Source organism: Ambystoma mexicanum, chromosome 8, assembly GCF_040938575.1.
Source record: "Ambystoma mexicanum isolate Mex_15411 chromosome 8, UKY_AmexF1_1, whole genome shotgun sequence".
Lineage (NCBI taxonomy): Eukaryota > Metazoa > Chordata > Amphibia > Caudata > Ambystomatidae > Ambystoma > Ambystoma mexicanum.
Window position 1 is genome coordinate 396,566,976 of NC_090929.1, and position 19,801 is coordinate 396,586,776.

General features: G+C 43.5%; 1 protein-coding gene across 1 annotated transcript in view; it reads left to right on the plus strand.

Annotated features, from left to right (window-relative positions):
* Positions 1-19,801, plus strand: part of MEGF9 (multiple EGF like domains 9) — a 363,416-nt gene that overhangs the window by 65,631 nt on the left and 277,984 nt on the right. The window contains exon 2 of the mRNA XM_069609886.1: positions 3,517-3,718. Within this exon, the coding sequence (XP_069465987.1) occupies positions 3,517-3,718 (202 nt within the window). The remainder of the gene's footprint in view (positions 1-3,516; positions 3,719-19,801) is intronic.

Sequence of the window (19,801 nt, forward strand, 5' to 3'; positions counted from 1 at the left end):
AGTGGATGAGAGGATTACTGCTGCACTTTCCCTCCATTAGCACCTGAAGTGAACAGAGAAAAGAGGGTAAAGAGGCCACCAACGGCATGAGGAATGCAGGGCGAGCTGTGATTTCATTGAAGAGGGCAACTTAAATAGCTAACTTTGCTACACAAGCTTTCGTTTGGATAGCAAAACTACAGATTGCATAGCAAATTGCTATACGACCCTGCTTATTTTATACCTTGGATCCTGTTGGTAAACCTCCGCCCCCCCCTTGGGATCTCAGCAGGGCCTCCAAAAGTGTAAGGTGTTTCTCCCCTTTAGTCTTGGGCAGCAACTTGTAGAAGACCTGAGCATAGGGGTCTAACGCCTTACTGCACACATGTGCACCAGCAAATGAAAGCCCAGGGGGGACGAATGATGGAACTTCATCAGAGCCCAGATGACGGACAGCCATATTAGTACCCTTGATTAATTAAACAGTCTTATTTCGTATAACCAGCATGAACCGCTTTTGTTTATGTAATTGAAATCTGTCAAACCAATCCTAAGTACACTTGAGTAATATTACATCACTGCGCTCCCAGCGGAGGCGCTCTCTGCTAGTACTTGCAAGAAACAAAAATTAAAAGTTGTTTTTCCTTCACCTTAAGGTATGAATAATTTCACTTTAGTTACCATGATATTGAAACGGATCCTGTGGGAACACCAGAGAACCAGTAAATTCACCTTTGGTAAATATATAATTAAATAGACCAGTGGGGTCACATTGGGTAAATAAATAAGGGAATAGCTCAGTGGGGTCACCTGAGAACAAGTGCATTCACAGTTGGGAAATAAATCATGAAATAGGTCAGTGGGGTCACCTGGGAACAAAGGCATTCACAGTTGGGTAATAATGAAATAGGTCAGTGGGGTCACCTGGGAACAAGTGCGTTCACAGTTGATAAATAGATAATTAAATAGATCAGTGGGATCACTTTTAGATCCAGTGTATTCAGTTGGTAAATAATATTTGTCGGACCAGTGTCTCATCACTACAGGTGGCGGCAGGATGCCACCAAGACGTACAACTCTTGACACCAAAATCCACCAATCACCCAGTCAGGACACATCGTGCCGCACTTCACCTCTACACTGCGCATGGCGAGCCCCTGCGGATAGGTCCCACCGGGAATCTTCAGATTTCCCACCAAGCTGGTTAAGAGCCCAGCTCAGGACTGCGTACATCTCTGTCCCCAGTGCGGATATAACCTAGGTGTGTGGAATAGTACCAGACATACCCCACGGGCCAAGACAGGCCTTTGGAAGATAAGCGGGACGATTCCCCTACTCGGATGAACTAACCCTTTCGGGGCACCACTGGGCCTTACACGCCGTGTCCCCTGAGGCGGCCAAATCCACTTCTCTATTAAGCGCATTACCTCATCCCCAAACCCCGCGGAGCGACTGAGCGTTAACAGCCTCTCAGCATCACCGTGACCGGTGTGGAGAACATTACTTTACTGCTAATGATACACCACCCTCGTGTTCGCCGAATGCCGGCACGCAGGGCACAATATCCCTTTTCACTCTGTCCCTTTTCTACCTGGTTGCTACGATACAGCGCAAGTTCCGACCCAGCGCTCTCTCTTGAGCGGTGGCTGGCAGGGTGTAGCACTCGCCGAGGTCTCCTTCAGATAATGTACCCTAGCACGCTCTCTCGACCCCGGGTGGGGGGAGAGGGAAATGCCGACCCAGACAGGTGGACGGCCTACGGGTGGAGGAACGTCCCTGACCCCACCGAGGGCCTGGATGCCCTCCGTGACGGTCTGGAGCTCCCCTCTCTCACGTCTCTCCCGGTGCTCTCCCCCTCTCAAGCCCCTCGGGCGTTTAAACTCCCCAGGGACTTTCCACTTATTTCTGCCAGCAGGGGGGCTTGCGCCGGTCCTGAAGTGAAATCACCTAATGGACAGCCTCGCTCCCCCTGCTGGTGGAACCTACCATGTCGCTACTGACAAACTCTTTGCCAGAAACGTGCAGCAAAGTGAAACTGACAATAGGAAAGGAAGAAAGACAAACATGCCCGTTAAACAAAGCGTGACACATAGCCCATGCACGCAATGGCGACCCACAGGGAATGCGGGTTTACACACGGTCTGGATGGGCATGTGAACCAATGTGGATTTTGTCCTCTGAGGCTCCCAGCATTGCACTGTTCCCTTGGGCATTTCAAATAACTTGTCTTAACTTTTCCTCCAAGTGAGACGTCTTCATTACTCGTGCTATATAAATTGTCTGGTCTTCTTTAGCTCAGAATCTGCTCAACCTTTATGGCTGTAGCAGATATTAAACTGGTCCCTTTCCAAACTGTATTTTTTGTGGCCTTTCCTTCTGCCAGAAGCGTTTCGGAGCCTCGGCCCTCTGTGCAGATCTCTTGTGTGTTTCACTGTTTTCCACACAGAATGGTAGCCTTTAGGGTACACCCCTCATTCTTTGTAAAAGCTATAACAGATTGCTACCTTAACCGGGAGATCCGACGCACCTGCTTTTATCCCTCCATCAGAACTTCCAGTAATTATGCTCAATTTGGTCAACCAGTTCTCTGCAACATTTTTGCCAAAAATTATGTTCCCTTTTATTTTTGGGTTTAGTTCGCTCCTTACAACAGTACGCTTCAATTCTGTAAATTCTGTGCTGCATCCGCTCCGGTTTCTGGCATATGCTGTATATCCCATAGCATGGGGGCTTGGGGGCTAGGGTATAGTAGTTGTTCTGGTGAATAGCTTTAATTGTATGCATGGTTAGCTAGCTTCCACCACCCTTCTGTATATGGAGATCCTTAGCACAAGAAGTGCAACTTCTGTTTTCTCCACTCATCCTTCCACCACTTTCTACTGCACCATGCCACCACTGCTACTACTCAATCCTCCATTGCCAGATGGTGGACACAGTTAACTCTGCTTACTTAGATTGGTTGCAATGGGGAACTTGACATGAAAGACTTAATAACTGCCCATTTTGGTCACTGCAACCTTCCTAGACACATTGTTGGCTTCCTGGTGTTGAAAACTTCAGATGCCCCATTGATTGGAGCAGACTTGTTTGCACTGGCGTTATTGAGTAGACTTGAAAGATTTAAAGTTCTGATGCAAAACTATGTATTCGGAAGCCTCATTGGACAGTATTGGCATGTGGGAATATGGAGCACCTGATAGGATCGCCAAGCATAGCGTGCTGGACCTCACCTTTGAGTATGTGGAGTTTCACTTGACCATAGAGGAGTAATTTGTCAAAACTAGCACCTTTACAGCAAAATGATAAACTGTGCTAACCCAACAGCCGGGGAAAGCATGTCTGACGTCTGTATAAGCAGGATAGATCAAGGTGTGTTGCTCAGTTTTCTGTGCCAACTCACTGTGCACTGTTTGTTGAGTAGGGATGAGCCTTTGTGTGAGAGGCAAGCTTATACTGTGCAAGGCTATCATGTAGAAGATGAAAATCTGTGGAGAAAATTAGTTACTTTGTGAATAATTAATCCTTTTCCTTTTACAGGCTTCTTCTGCAACTGCAGTAGAGTTGGAAGTTCAAGTGAAAACTACTGTAACCGAACAACAGGGCAGTGTTTATGCGTGTTGGGTTACACTGGCCTGCATTGTGATATCTGTGATGGCGGCTACTATCTGAACCAAACCAGTGAGCTCTGCCTTACTTGTGACTGTAATGCTGAAGGGGCCACCAACTTATTTTGTGACAGGTAAGTGCATTTACAATATAGCTGTTTGTAAGCCGTATGGTGTAGAAATATTAATGGAGGTGTATCTGACATGTTTAAAAGTATGTTAGTGATTATTGTGTTAATTCAACATAGCATTGCAGCTTTTAAGGATGTTTAACATGAGTGTTTTGATTTTCAAACATTGTGAATACATGGAGGGTGCAACATTTTCACTAGCCACTGGCTACTGATATTTGACTCTTTTGCGAGAAATGGTGTGCTGTGTATGTATAGAATTGAGGTGGCGAGTGACTTTTTTTTAGGGTTGGCTTGCAACTCAAATATTTTCCCTCTGATACATGTACCCACGAGGGTGCTGAGAGCCCCTCATAGAATAGTGTTGGGATGGATTGCACATCCCCTTGAGTCCGTTTCCAGCCGATACAGGGGAATGTGCCTCATTTCTGTGCATTTCAAAGCACATCCTGTTTGTGAATTTGGTATGCACATTGTAATACACAAAAACACCCTTGCTTGCGCCAAGTGGGTGGGAAAGGATGTTGGTGTGCATCTATAAGAGTGTTAGGGGTCAAGAGTAAGACTCGGACACAGTGGCATGTTAAGTTATGGTTATAAACTCTTATTGTCAAAATAATAAAAGGGGTTGGGGAAATTTTATCTATCCCTAACGCTAAGGGATTTCCCTGCCTCAACGGTACAACGTCCTTTCGTCGCCTGCATGTTCGTCCCCAGGCATTTTAACATGCACATTCCATTTAATGTGCTCATCGAATTTTTTAGGGGGGCTGGGAAAGGGCAGTTAAAGGTTTGGGTGGGTACGCAATTTCAAAAATAAGTGTGTGAGGGGGGTTTGGTGGGGAACTCCCCTTGGAAAAGAAAAAAAAAGTTTAAAAAACGGTGAGCATTTTCGATGGAATGTGCACATTACAATGACCGGGGATGAAATTAGAGGCGATGAAATGACATGGAACCGCCTCAACAAACCAAGGAACATCTGTCAGTATGTTAAACCAAGCGTCTTTAGTCCTTTGCCCAAAATTCTAAACTGGCCCTTAGACTCTAAATTAAATACAAGGTGCAAATGGGTGTTTCTCTGCGCTGTAGACTTATAGCTTTCTCTTGAAGGTTCGAACATAACCTTCTAAGGTGCAGAAAGGAAATAAGGTTCCGCTGGAAAAGGGGGACTTCCCTTGCCCCTAGACTTCATCCAGTGGTTTTGATAATATTTTAGAAGTTCCAAGTTGTTCAAGGGGGGAAAACTCTTCCTTTGAGCCTCCTCAAAAGTATACAATTCTCTTGAATCAAAACCGTTCTCTTGAATCACAACATAGTTCTCTTGAATCCTTAAAGGGGTACGAGTCTTCCCTTTTCTGTTACACACTTTCTCATAGGGGTGCTGACTCCTTGAGTTCTCTCAATCGTCTTCCTTTCCCTGGTTTACTCTGCTGCCAGGGTATGTTCCTTGTTCCTGAAAAAGGGGGATAAACCTTGCCTTTTATCCTTTATCCTTGGTAACCCTGGTTTACTCACCTGCCAGACTGTTGCCACTTTCTCGTTTGGGTGCGAGTCCCGGACTCACTGGTTGCCTGGTTAACTAACATGCCAAGGTTTCTCCGCTCTTTGCTTCACTTTCTCATTTATCCAGCCTACAACTGTGTTCCAATATCGGGTCAGCAACCCTTTCTTACTTCCATCACTTTTGTCCAGACATTTGCCTTTAACACTGTTTGTACTTTCAATGATTTTATGGTCTTCACTCAGGTACTTTCTCTCAACAATGTTGGTGCCATAAATACTTGCACTACCTTTTCTTAGGCTCTGTCTCTACAAGCTTTGTGTAAATATACTTGCACAGCCTTTACTTAGGCTCTTTCTCTCAACAGTGTTCGTATTTTAAATACTTGCACTGCCTTCACTTAGGCTCGTTGCTTCAACATTGTCCGTATCAGTAATATTTTCTTTTGGGCTCGCTACCGTAGTACGCAGTACATGGCATTCACTTAGAGGCTCCCCGGTAACCCGCTCACTCTCTCTGGGCTTACTGGTCGTAGATGGCATATTTAGCGTTGCTCGTGTTTCCCCAGCGCCTGCGCTCCTGGTCCATTGACTGGTCTTGCGTCTGGCAATTTGTTCGCTTCCCGCTTCACCTTCCTCTGACTTTGGCAGCTTTTGCTGCCCGTTGTTCAAAAGCGGTAAAACTTCTCCAGGTCTGGCTCCTCTGCACACCATGCTTGTTGGCCTCTGCACTGCGCTCTGCAGCCTGCTTGCCTTCAGCTTCCTCCACAGTGACGGCACAGGTGCCGCTCCAGTTTCTGGCTCTCTTGTTCTCCTGAATTCAGTTCACCCGTGTCCTTTTTAAATGTCCGACATTGGTCAGCAGTTTCCAATGACTAGACCGCAGCGTTGATTTTCCACTCTTTGCGATCTTCCTCGTCTAAGTGTGTATATGGAAATGGGTATGGAGGTGATTATTATTCATACTTGTGTGTTCTGCTCTTACATCATAGTATGCCATACAAAGGTAGGAAGGTGAAAGATTCCTATTATTGTCATAGTTCTTCAGGGAAAGGGGAAAAACCCATGTCCTATCCAGCCAATTCTCCATTACTTGGTTCTTGAACTGGTTCTGCCTGTCCAAGCAAGGTCTGATGTTCTTTTACTTGGATCAGAGCCTTCTTTCCCAGCAGGGCAGGATGGTTCTACACCTTTGCCCTCAATCTTTGGTCCAAGCGGCAGCTTGGTTCCTTGGGAATTGGCAATGGGTCACATAGGTCTTGCACAAGAAAATGAAACTATCAAGCAGCAAGGTAATCTTTTATGCATGCTCAATATAAAAGCAAGTAGACCTGCTTCTGCCAGAGGGCTCTAGAGAAGAATGTACTCTTCTCTACTGTAGTGTAAAGACATTCCGAAGACCTGACTTTCTCTTTGATGCAGAGCTACGGAAAGAAGCAGAATGCTTACGGAGCTAGAGAGCAAGTTGTCTGAATGTTTTCTGGACGTCGTGTGAAGTCCCGCCCCTGGGAACAGGCCCGGCGATGCCAACCCCTGTGAAACAAGGTGACTGGGACGGCGGAAGACCCGAGAGGGATCACAGCAACTGGGAGTATTGCCATCATGAGGAAGGATAGCTCGGGAGCAACGCGTTTGTCTTGAAAGCAAGGCAACGCGGCGCAACAGAGGTTCGAATCCCGATCCCGTGCTTGGAAACTACTTGCTGGTGTTAAGCGCGTTATAAATGAACAATACAATAAAATAAATACTCGTCGCAATACTTGGCCCGAAGTTAAGAAGAGTAACGCATACTCTGGGACGCAGTCTACTCATCTCAGTGAGTGGCTTGAGAATAAGAAAGGCCCAACAGAAGACAGTGAGTGTGAAGAAGAGGTATATTATACCCATTATTTGATGCACAACGAGTTGAAGAAACAGGGTAATATTAATACGAAGGAGAATACGAAGACTGATTAATTCTCCCGGTTGGAACTAGGAAAAGGACTTTCAGAGACATTGAAGAGAGACTTTGGCCCAGCATTCCTAAAATACAGAAGACTAAAAGGAAAGGCCTAAACGGAAAGCAAGCAGGGGAAGGGAGACTGGGAAAAGTCCCCTACAAAGACTACACCATTTACATAAACAATATCTGACAATTACATATCAAAACCAAGGAAGAACATCTAGGAGAAGGGACTCTTTTTCCTAGACTTGTGGTGGTGTTCAGAAGCTGAAGAAGCCATTCCAGGAGAAAGGAGTCATTCTCCTGGTTTTTTCTTTTTTTTTTGTGGTACGGGCAGAATAGCTTGCAGTTGGACAGAGGACAGACTATTTACTTTTGTAGTTCACTACAGACATGCACAGTAGTTAGTTTGGTTAGGTAAAGGGCCCCCTGGCCTAGGGATAGTAAGGCATTTGTTCTTATTTAAATAAAGAAGTGTAAAATGACAAAGGTCTGCCTCCTCCTGACTTACCACAGGACTCGCCGTAGCCCTGACGTTTGGGTGAGTGAAAATCGCAGGCCTCCTCACTTACGCTCACTCCGCCTCCTGCATGTGTTATGTGGTAAGGAGTCTTCCCTTGCCGTTAAGTGTTCTTCTCTCTCTTGATCTCGTTAAGTACACGCTATTCAACGTACTCGTCCCAATGGATTTAAAGGGACATGTTTTTTCCTATTTTTTAACATTATATATATATATGCCCCTGGTTACTCCTTTTACCTGGTGCTAGCCCACTGTTACCTGCGTCTCTAGATTGCCACCCCAACCCCTTAATCGCTCTATGCCTAAAGAGCCAGAGTAAATTATACAGTTGTAATAAATAGTACTAGCACGCAATCAATCTGCACGCAGTTATTTTCTTGATGGTTAGTCTACACCAATGTAACAACGTTTATGAAGTTTTATTTGATTGTTTTCGGCCTTTTTGAAGGTTAAAAAGCAAGTATATTCTTTTGGTGTCATTTGTTTTTGTCACTGTCTATTTGAGAGTTTGTCTAGTACTATAATGTAAATGAAAAATATGCTAGCTACCGGTTTTCAAAGAGGCATTTTGGAGTACTCTGTGGAACATTGTAGCAATTTGTGAAACCTATTTTTCTGACTTCTGTATTGCCGGACTGACAAAGTTCGTCCATCTAGAAATATGTCATTGTTTTCAATATTCAGCTGTTGCCTTAATCGCCTCACAGCCATACTCCATTCCAATTTTAGCATTGCAAATTAATCCATGCAATTTAAGCATCATGTTAAAAATACTTCAAACAGGTTTGACGAGTGTGAATATATAGATCTTAAATAATCAAGTTAATTCATGTTTGAGCCAAGTGCTTTGCATACCTTAAGTAAAAATATCCCATACCAATTAGCTAGTTGTAGTCACACACATGCCCTTCCCTTTTAGAGTTGTTTCCTAATGTATGTATGTATATAGTTAAGTGTTTAAGGTTACACCTTTGCTCAGTGAGGGGGATTTGAAGGAAGGTGCAGAGCTTTTACAATTCAATCATTCATACCTACACATTCATACCTACACATCACAACCCCTAACTATAGGATGTAAGCCTCCTAAATTGCCTACTGATTAAACATTTCTATATGGTTTTTATGCCATTTCCCCTCGTTTGCACACTACACACTGTGCAGTCTGCATCACAAGTTCCATGTACTGTGTTCTAGATTGATGCATTGGGAGAAGAAAGTTTTAAAGTGGCCTCCACCAAAGAGTTTTGATATTTTGTCCCCATGATGAAACTAAGATGCATTTTATTGCAACAGCACACTACCTCTGAGACTCCACTATCCATGGCCTGGTCTACAGACCTGCAGCTCTGGGAAGGACCATGCTCCTCCTGCCTCCCAATCTGCAGTCACTGGATTTCTTCACCCAAATGGATGGTCAAGGCCAGACATAGCTTGGATCACTGAAGTTCACCCAGTGATGCTACATTTACTACCAGCGAGCAGCCTACTCTACGATTGTGGGGCTCTCCGATTGTGTACCTAGCGGGCTTCCAGAGTACATCAACAGTGTCAATTTCCACTAGCAGTCCGTTGATGGACGGTGCAGGTTGCTCCAGGCAGCCTTAACATAGCTTGCTCCTCCAATCTTCCTGCCAAGATCCCAACTGCATGTTACCACTCTAAGATGGTGTGTAACAGGAATTCGAATTTGGCTGATTAAGAACCCCCATCGCCCCCTCGCCCCCCCTCCTACTCACCACCCAAGCCATGAGCAATGGTTTCTCAATGACATGGTGAGCCTAAAGCCTACATTTTACTTCCCCAGAGTTTTGAGATTAACACAGATGGGGAAAACAACTGATCTAGCCACATCCCAAAACATGCCGGAATTGTTGAGGTTTCCTGGATGTTTTTTTGCATTGGTTTTCTGCACACTGAAACAAAAACAAAAAAAATTCCCTTTCGGGATATGGATCTCAAACTATTTGGTTCAAATTGTGCGACTTAAGGCACACATACTTTATCTGGAACTTGATCATTGCAAAAATATTGAAAATGAGATTAGCCAAACTAAAGACATTAGCTTTAGAAAATCCCCAAACTAGCCTCTATTCAAATCGGCACAGTAGGGCCACAGTATTCGCAAAATACTGTGGAAAGCCAGAAAGAGCACTTGAACAATCAGACATTTTTCTGAATAGCAGTGTTTATTTAACTTAAAAATAACTCCTAACCTAATCCTATTGCTAGAAGGAACGTCCCTATCTTTCAAACTTAAAGTTAAGGTGCTTGCCGGAATTTGTCCTCAAAATAATCTGCCCATTTAAACTATAGCAAATACCAGGAACAAATACATTCTGTCGCAAAACCGGTGAGTAAACTCACTTGAGTCTAACTACACAGTACAATAATGGAATCTAGCAAGTACCACTGCACACGTTTAATGAACTACGTGGTCACTTTGTCAGCTGGTGCTTAGTAACTCACCCCTGGACAGCACCACACTTCTCTTCTCTCCTACCTGTACCCCCTTTTCTACTCTCCCTCTCTCCTCTTCTAACCAACTTCCCTCTAAAATCTCCTGCCACTTTATACTACACATGCACATACATCCCTCACAGACTGCTGCCATACGCCTAGCCAAAATCAATTAAACATTGAGATCCCCAAACTCTCCTATTCAGTACAATATAATTCCCCACTCTTCTACCCCACCTCCTCTGCCCACACATCAGCAGGTACCATCACCCAAAGTACGATTAGTCTCTCAGATCTTGGGATCTCTTTGATAAGACATCCCCAAGTTTCTTCGCCCAACCAATAGAAGCATACTAGTACAGAAGACTTGTGTACACCTGCACCAGTGAATACTGCAGATCTCCCATCAGCCTGCCTCGCTTTCTCATAAACGACCCCCTCTCCCTCTTTCCTAGAACAGCAATGCACTGTGAAGCCAACAAATAAATGGGATATGGGCATTGTCCAAGACCACGTTACTTACTGACTTAATTTTTTCAGTTCAAGTTGCCCAGAACTTCCTGTCTCCCCTCCTAGGAAGAGTAGAACCATTAAATGCAAGGTGCTTGGCAATGTGACAATTTGCAGACTGAGTGTAGTTTCGCACCAGTTCCTGCTGGCAAGACTGCACAAAGGCCGAACAGGCACAATGACCCATTGAGGTTTGGAGTTTCGAGCCAGGCCACGATTAACGCTACTGTTGGGATAAGTGCAGTCTTGTAATCTCTGAGTTTGTGTGCTGTGAGGCTCCTAAAGCACAGTTGAGAATGGTGTCCGGGCCTGAATATTGCACTTGGGCACAACTTCTTATCCCCTCACCAGCCGCCTGTTAATCACGAGTAGCTTTGGCTTTCTTAAAGGTCTCAGTTTTAGGGATACTCCTGGCCTGTGCAGGCTGATAAATTGCTGAAGATCATTGGCGGTCCCTCTCCACAGTTAGTTATTGCTGTTTGATGTTCACCTTGGTGTTCCCAGGTGTTCCCAGGTGCTTGATACCCAAAACCTCAAGGTTAAGTCACTATTCAGATATTTGGGCTTTTTTTCTCATTTGTTACCTGCCATTTCTTCTGTTCCTTCCCTGGATCCCTCTTCGTTAAGCTCTCGTATTAGTACAAATGATTCCCCATTTCATTTCCTCTGGACTTAATTTAGCTTGGTTGACTGGGAGTCGTTTAGTTTTCTCTCAGATTGGTTCACAACCCCATTACATTTAATATGTAATTGGTCTTAATTGCCAATATGCTTGTTGCTGTTTGCCTTGTTTTAGGGTCTGACCCAAAAAATGAGGATTTATGGCAGAGGTAGCATTAATGAAGAGTCTGCTGCTTTTGGCTGGACCATCCCTCTAATCCCTGCCCTTGAAGTCGAGGTAGATTCTACCTTTTATTTGTAAAATCCTACATTTAGAGTTCTCTTCTCATTATGAAATATTCTTTCTGAAAAAGTTGGAGCATTTCAGCTTGTTTAAAATATTCGGAAGCCAGTTGCTCAGCCACAAATTAGCAATGATATAACGGAGGGCCTCAGGAGGAAAGGGATGGTTATAAACATTGGTATGAGCAAAGGTAACCCAGCAAGGAGTAAGCCAATTCTTTTTACTACAAGCTAAGGTGTAAAAGTTACATTTTCACCAGCAGTAAATAATTGTTGGTCGCAGTCGCCTACACCAGATTTTATGTTGCCACGTTTTTGGGAGCTGCCCATATTTTGGTTCACACTACTTCTCAATCTACCCCTCCTGCCCTCATGACCAAGGCTGCTAAATTAGTCGAAGTTCGGGGCCAGGTTGCAAAGCTGCAGAAACAAAGCAACCCCAAAGTATTCTTTTAGATGTATGCCGGCATTAAAGGATGCCTGACTAACCCAAAAGAAAGTCTTCCGGCTAGCAGAGTTTGCTGAGTAGTTAAAATGTTATACAGTGATTATGTGGTAGTTATGCCAAGACACTGTTGTAGTTGAATAGTAGTTTCAAACCTTTTTCCTTCCTGTTGGCGTAGTAGATCTCCTTAATCACTTGGGACCTACATCCACCTTTGATCAAGTGGGCTGAGTACAAAAATATTGGAGGTGTAATCACAAGGTCTTAAGTGAAGTCAAATGAGGAATACGAAAAGTGGCTTTAGTGATTTGACATCGACTCCTAACTATAAAATGCTTGATACCCCTCTAATTGATATTTTCAACCCTTCTGAATCTTCAAAAAGCACTTTTATGACTTATCTGGAACAGTGTATTTTCTGTCTTAAGCTTGGGGAAAACACTATTCTAGAATTTTTATTTTTATTTTTGATATTCTAATTCTGCAGGAGACTTATTCTGAGAATTATTTACATATAGATGGGTATCCTTCCGCTTACCCTACTTTTTGTTGTTGCAGAGATTGGCATGTGTTTTTGTGGCCTCATAAATTCTCAACAAATGTTGATATTTGACTCCTCTGCTCTTCATTTAATTGACATTAAGTTTGATCAGCCCATTAATTTTTTGGCTCATTGCTGAAACAGACCCACTTGCTCTGATGAAAGCAGTTTATAGGGTTTTATTTAGAAGATGAATGCCCCAATTTGATCAAGATAGGGTTGGGAATGTCCAAGTCGATGATATTGGTGGTGATTTAACCTTGAAATTAAGGACTGGTTTCTCTGACCTATTTGATACTGTGGCTGTTCTATTTGAATTTATGCACCCCAAATGAGAGATGGTAGAATGAATCAACAGGGCCTGAATTTTGATTTTGATGAATTTATGAAGGCACCAGACAGAGTGAACCGTATTCGGGCGCAGATGATAACTAAGGCCTGGACCATGGCACAAAAAAGAGCCAGGGGTAGAGTTCTAATTCTGCCACTTTCCGCCTTTATTTAAACAAGAATGTTTTCCGTTTCTTCCTAAAAATGTCCAGAGTTTCACACATTCTGATTTCCAGTGGAAGTTCATTCCAGACTTTAGGGCCAAAGGCTCCAAAGCTTCTGTCTCCTCTCAATACACCTTTTGTTCGAGGAGTACAAATCGGGAGTTTATCCTCTGAACGTAGGTTCCTTTTGGGATGATATGGTGTAATCTTATCCGCCAGATATGTGGGTGCAAGCCCTTTCAAACATTTAAAAACTAGGCATGCCATCTTAAACTTAATTCTATCCTCCACTATCAACCAGTGGATGGATCTCCGCATTGATGAAACGTGATCCCGTTTTCTCAAGTTCCCGATTAATCCAACTGCCGCGTTCTACGCTCTTTGGAGCCTATCTGTTTGTTTTTGAGGAATTCCTGCTAACACTGTTGCAGTAGTCCAAGTGGGGGTTAGTCATCTCCCCCACACATCGCCCCCACCACAACTGCTCTATCTTCCATTGAAATATAGGGTAGTTTACTCCGTAGTGATCGCAGTGCAAAGTGGACTGTTTTTACCTTTGCTGCTACCTGACTCTCACTCCCCAAGTTCTCCTGCCACCAGCAGCCCAAGTTCTTAACTTTTTTGGCATACTGCAGTTGTTTACCCAAAATCAGTGGGGGGGGGATTTGTCTTTCTTCTGACATATTTTATTCTTTGGACCGAACAATAGAATTTCTGTTTTTGTTGCGTTTAACTGTAGATGGTTATCAGTCATCCACTCATTGAGTTCTTCCATACATTGACTAATTCTTTCAAAGGCATCCTGACTATTCTGGAGTTCCATATATAGCTGTGTATCATCTGCATATGAGTGAAACAGACCATACTTTTTAAATATTTTGAAGACTGGGCGGAAGTACAGATTAAAAATGAGAGGGGATAAGGAGGAACCCCACATTCCAGCTTCACCATCTGAGAGATAAATCCATCCAATATAAATCCTCTGCGATCTATCTTTAAGAAATAATTTGAACCATCTTGCCACTTACCCAATCCGTTGTGCCATTATCTGATTCAAGGTGTCAAAGGCAGCGGACAGGTCCAGCATCAGCAATACTGTTGACCTTCCCCCATCCGCAGCCTTTAACAAATCATCATGTACGGCCAAAAGCGCAGACTCTGTACCGTGATTCGGGCGAAATCCTGACTGAAGATTATCCAACAATTCTTCCTTATCTACAAATGCTTGGAATTGGGAACAAGCCACTTTTTCCAACATTTTTGTTGGCCACATCAAGTTTGCCACTGGTCGGTAGTTCTTCATTATCTCTGGGTCCAAGTTGGATTTTTTTAACAGTGGCTTTATTAATGCTTTTTTTTAGCGGTTTAGGCACGAGAGTCTTGTAAAAACGTATTCACAAAAGTCCTAATAAATGGTGTAAGTTCATTTGCTAAGCGTTTAGCCACATATTCTGGTATCTTACATGAAAGATCATTTGTAGGTTTTAATTGACTCAAGAGGGTACAGATCATCTTTTCGTCCACCATTTGGAACTGAAAGGCTGTCTCTCCTTGTTTTATTTTCTCTTGTTCTCTTTCTTCCTCAACTTTTTTCTCACGTCTAGGGGCCCTTCCTTGTTCTGTGTTCTCTAAAATATTGACTATCTTTTCTTTAAAAAAAATGCTAAATTTATCTGCCTGCTCCTGGGATGCGGCTGTATTAATGTCCATGCAAGCCGGTTTACTGAATCTCGACACCACCTCCAAAAATGGCCTTCGATTGGTTACCAGCGTGCTTAATCTCTTTATGTAAATAGTCCTGTTTTGCCAAAAATAAGGTGTCATGCATTGCTCATGAAATGGGGCTTGTGGACACTAAATGGACGGTTCTCTTCTGATATTCCAGGCAAGCTGACCTTCCATGGTGCCCAAACATTTTCTTTGTAGATCATTTACTCTCTGATCACCAGGTTATAGATTTTGTAATCTTACACAGAGCTGGAGTGACAATTTTCAATGAGGCAAAATTGGCCATCTGTAACTTGCCCGATGTGGAAGGATATTCAAAGCCCAGAGGGGGTCTTAGCCAAAAGATTTCTATTGAGTGAATTTTTTAACTTGTGTAGCTCTTGCTTCTCAAATATTTTCAGTTTGTATGGACTATTATATCCTGTTAATCATTATCCTCCAGTTTGGGAATAGTTTTAAAGAATTTTAATTGATGCCTGGAATGAAGGATTTAGTTACTAAACCCATTAAGGTTTCTTGTCAGAATATATGCAGAGGTGGATTTGATGCTGTGTGCGAGGCTGCCAGAAAGAACCTCTCACATACATTGAATGGTAGAAACAAAGTTACACCTCATCAAAAAAGGAAACAGTTTAAAGATTGTCTAAGGCTGATATTGCTGCCCCCCCCCCACCGATCGAGCCTTAGTTTACTTGCGGGCAAAAAGGTGTTCAGTAATCACGGACATGTTACCCTTTGGTAGAAGTGTCATAATGCACATTTTGAGCTTTGAGCAATGAGCTTGCTGCTCAGTCACAGGTCATTGCTTTGAAAATTGGCCTTGACTTATATATTTTTTGGAATCACGTGGCATCGTTATCATGGCCCCTCACTGCGACAAAGTTTGTTTTGACAACTCTTTATCCCATGAAAGGGAGAAAAGTCACACATGTGCGGTCTGAAAGCCCATGTCATTGTGTTTCTTTTGTCAGAATGTCATAGCCAACACAGACACACCGAAAGGTTGCATAGTGATCTAATCACTATAGCTTGTTTCCCAGCTGCCTGGTGTATTATGAAGGTCTGATGTCGGATTCACCACTGACCATGTAATCCTAAAGGGACAGCTTTCAGTGGGCGCTGTTGATTTCTTTCTTAATTCTTACAATACATGTTCATTTACCTTCTTAAAGATAGTGGCAAAAAAAAACCTTTGAAAATGACAAAAGTTAAAATACATATCGACACAAATATGGCATAGACCACCTCACCACAGCCCCATCATTACCGTTTTCCCCAGGTCTGAGTGCATTAGGACCCTTGTGATGCGAGTTCAGAGGGAGGAATGCTTTCATTGGTGGTGTCACAAATTGAGAATAGACCCAAGAAATATTTCACTCCCATTGCTCTGGATACTTCAAATTGAATCTCTGTCTTGCCTGCTTGAGTCCAGTGCCATATGCAGAAGGCAGGTAGGTGAAGGATCAAGCGAAGCAATAACTCTAATGCCAATGTGCAAATCTACACAGAGGACAGTGGGGGAGGGGGCAGTTTATTACTAGCAGAAAGCACTGATGGGCCAAGTGTTCAGAGTCTACACTCTACAGAGCTAAAGTTGTTTGTGGACCTGCATCAGAAGGGCATCCAGTTCATTCCCCCCTTTGAATTCTGTGATATGTAGTTCCCCATCTTTCAAATTATTGGGGAAAACTACAAATCCCAGAATTCTAAGCTAAAACAGAACTGCATGGCTATCCGATCCATGATAACCTTAAGTTCCTTGAATCTAAACCTTGGGGAGAGTAATTCGACATGCATGACTTCACTGGCCGTCCTTTTTTTATTTTTTTTATTTCATTTTTTTACAATTTGCAGAGCAAGAGCTGTTCCAATGTGTGTTTGCTCAGTGCAGTAGGACCTTAACTTACTGAACTAATGGCATATGATGCCGGGCCAGGCTGAATCAATACATTTCTACTCCTGCTAGCTGAGTGGTTGCTAAGCAAAGTGCTCCTGGCTCCATTGTTTTGCAAGTCACTGAACATTTTATTACATTTGGTTACATACGAACAAAAGGAAAAATAAAATGCTCACTTTCAGTTCAGGCCCTCAGCTCACCCTCGCGATGTCCCTGTGGTCTTGCTAATTGCAAATTGAAAATCGGGACAATCACCATAGAATATCTGACCTGTAGCGCGGAGCAGCATGACTGTTTGAAAACGTTTAAAATCTGTATGCTGCCTTTCAAATAAATAATGCCTGAAACAAAATAACTTTGTTCTAGTTTGACCATGAAATCCAGGTCTGGCGGAGTCTATGAACCGGAGTCTCCGGTATGCTTATAGAGCCAGTCAGTCAGCTCATCATTACCAGCTTTGCATGGGGAACCCAAAGCTTCAGGCACTGTGCAGCTTTCAACACAATTTGCGCAAAGTCGACTGAACTTTGACCCGACTCTACTGATCACAGAAAAAGAGCGGTCACAGCAGCAAAGCTGCATTTGCTAATGTGGCCTCACTTTCCCTATGCTCTTGTCTGCCAAACAAGGCCCCCTTGGCAGACAGCACATCCAACAATGCAAGACCAAGACTGTGCAGCACTTGCTTACTGCAGCCTTTCCAAATCGGATTGAAAAGCACACTTAACGGTATGAACAGTATACCGTTATAAACAACGTGACGGTTATTATTGTTCAATTAAGTTGTTCACAGTATCTTTAACGGTTTCCCGTTATACCTTTACATCCCTAATGGAGCATATATCTGGGTATGCAGTACATAACTGATTTATGGACATTGAATCCCATTTTGGTGTGTTAAAATGACTCGGTGATCCAGAGAGACATTGGGCCTCATTATGAGTCTGGCAGTAACCCTGCTGGTGCTACCGGCGGGTTGCCGCCGGAGCCGTACTATTTTACTGGCGCCTGACTTCACGCTGCCAACGGCTCATTATGAGTCCAGCGGCCTTGGAAGTCAGGCGCCAGCAAATTGTAAGTCCCCAATCTCATAGTCCTTTGGGACTCTATGGCAGTGGGGACATGGAAGCACCAGCACTTTAGCTAACGGTGCCGCTGTGCCTGGCAGGGTCAGACCTGTCGGGCACAGATGCCACGCCAGGAAAACACGTAGTTTGCTGGTCCGAAAACAAGGGCGCCATTGAGCTTACCGGCACCCTTCTTTCCAGACCGGCAAACTTAAAATGAGGACCAAATTGTAACTCAAATATTGATGGATTTGTGGAAAAGCCAACGTTTAATGATGATTTCCCTGGATCAAACACATTGTGGTTGAATTGCATTGCAAAAAATCTGTCTCATGAAATAGAGGCCTATTTAGGCATTAATAATTTGGCAATCACTTACATTAAGCAGTTACTTTTACAGGGTTACTCTAAAGAAAGGGAGACTGTTTAACTTTGCAAATGAAGAAGTGGGGCCTTATAGATTTCTTTACCAAAAGTTCAACCCTAATGTATTTGGTCCACCACCTTAAGGCACCATTCTAATCACAAGGATATATTTGTCATGTCTACCATTAACTGGGGCACGCAAAGGATCGTAGGGGAAAACTTGATGGTCGATTCTGTCCCGTTTGCCCTGTTGCCTTTGGACATTTAACAGACTGGTTCTTTTGTCCCCTTTATATGGGCAGCCATAGTCGCAATTGTCAGTCTGGTCAGGTTTGTCAGAAACCTTAAGCTTTGTAAAAGTTGACGTCACTTTGTGTTGTCGTCTACCTTGCCAATGATGATTTGAGCACTGATGCATTTCTTACACAGTGCTTTTGTACAGGTCGACACATTTGAAATCTACATATTGTTTGTTTCTTTTTATATTTAAGTTGTGTCAGATGCTGATCCCCCAAGCATGCCAGCACAAGGTAGTAACAAGACAGTTATATTGTCTTGCAAAACCATTAATGGAGCTACATACTTAATATACCAGACCAATCCCACAGCGACTTATCCCTCCTACCAAACCTCCACCTTTTATGGTTGTGACCGAAACTTAGAAAAGAAGACCCTTCAAACAAATGTGCACTGCCAAGTGTCTGAAAGGCAACCTGCCTCTTCAGTCCCAACTTTTCCAGAACGTTCTGAGAGTCCCTCATTGGTGCAGATGTCTCTGCCGTGCCAATCACCTGGCCTGGATCATTAGAGAATCCTCCAACCGAGGCGATGACCAGAATCGCCATCTTACACACTCCCAAGTGACAGCACTTTTCCATGGCTAGTTGGCTGCTTAAGCCTTCAATTTGCATGTCCTTTCCATGCAACACTGCTGGTAAATCAAACAGAAATGCAGCATCGGCAGCTGCCACATCACACTCTTCATGACATACCTAATTTCAAAATAAGCTTATCGGAGAAAATATAGCACTCCAATAATAATAAATGTGATATCAAAATGCACTTTCCTTGTCCCTCTCGCATTCTATTATCTACCGCCCTTTGGCCCTGTCTCCACTTACTGTGATGACCTTTGTCGTCTCTCTACTTTCTTGTCTTCAACTCCACATCTGTTACTCATGGGTGGGCTTTAATCTCCATCTTTATTCTTTTCACGCCACTAGCCCGCTCCTTTCTCTTCTTGATTCCTACCGACTCTCAAAAATTCTGACACCACCTTCCCACACTTCAGGCTTCTCTTGACCTTATTTTTTTTTTACGATTCCTATCTCTGCCTCAGTTACTGCTCTTCCAAACTACTGTTCTGATCACACTTCTTTCTCTTTCTTCTTCCCTCCTTCTCCTCTCCCATCTCAATCTTCTACTTTTCTTTGTCGTGATCTTTGACTTTGATTCTATATATTATTCTACAGCTCTCTTTTCAACTATCTCCTCTATTGCTACTTCTACTCCTACGTCCCGTCCCCTTTCCTCCATACTTGTGGGGCATTCCGTCCATTGGGACGGGACCGGAGCACTTTTGTCAAAAGCATAGAAAATGTTTTGTCCTTTTTATTTTTACCTGGGGCCAGCGCATGTGGCTGTAACCCCACCCTCCTGAGCTCTGCCCCACACATCGCCCTTCAGTCCTTTTCTCTGTGCGGGCTGGGCCGGACA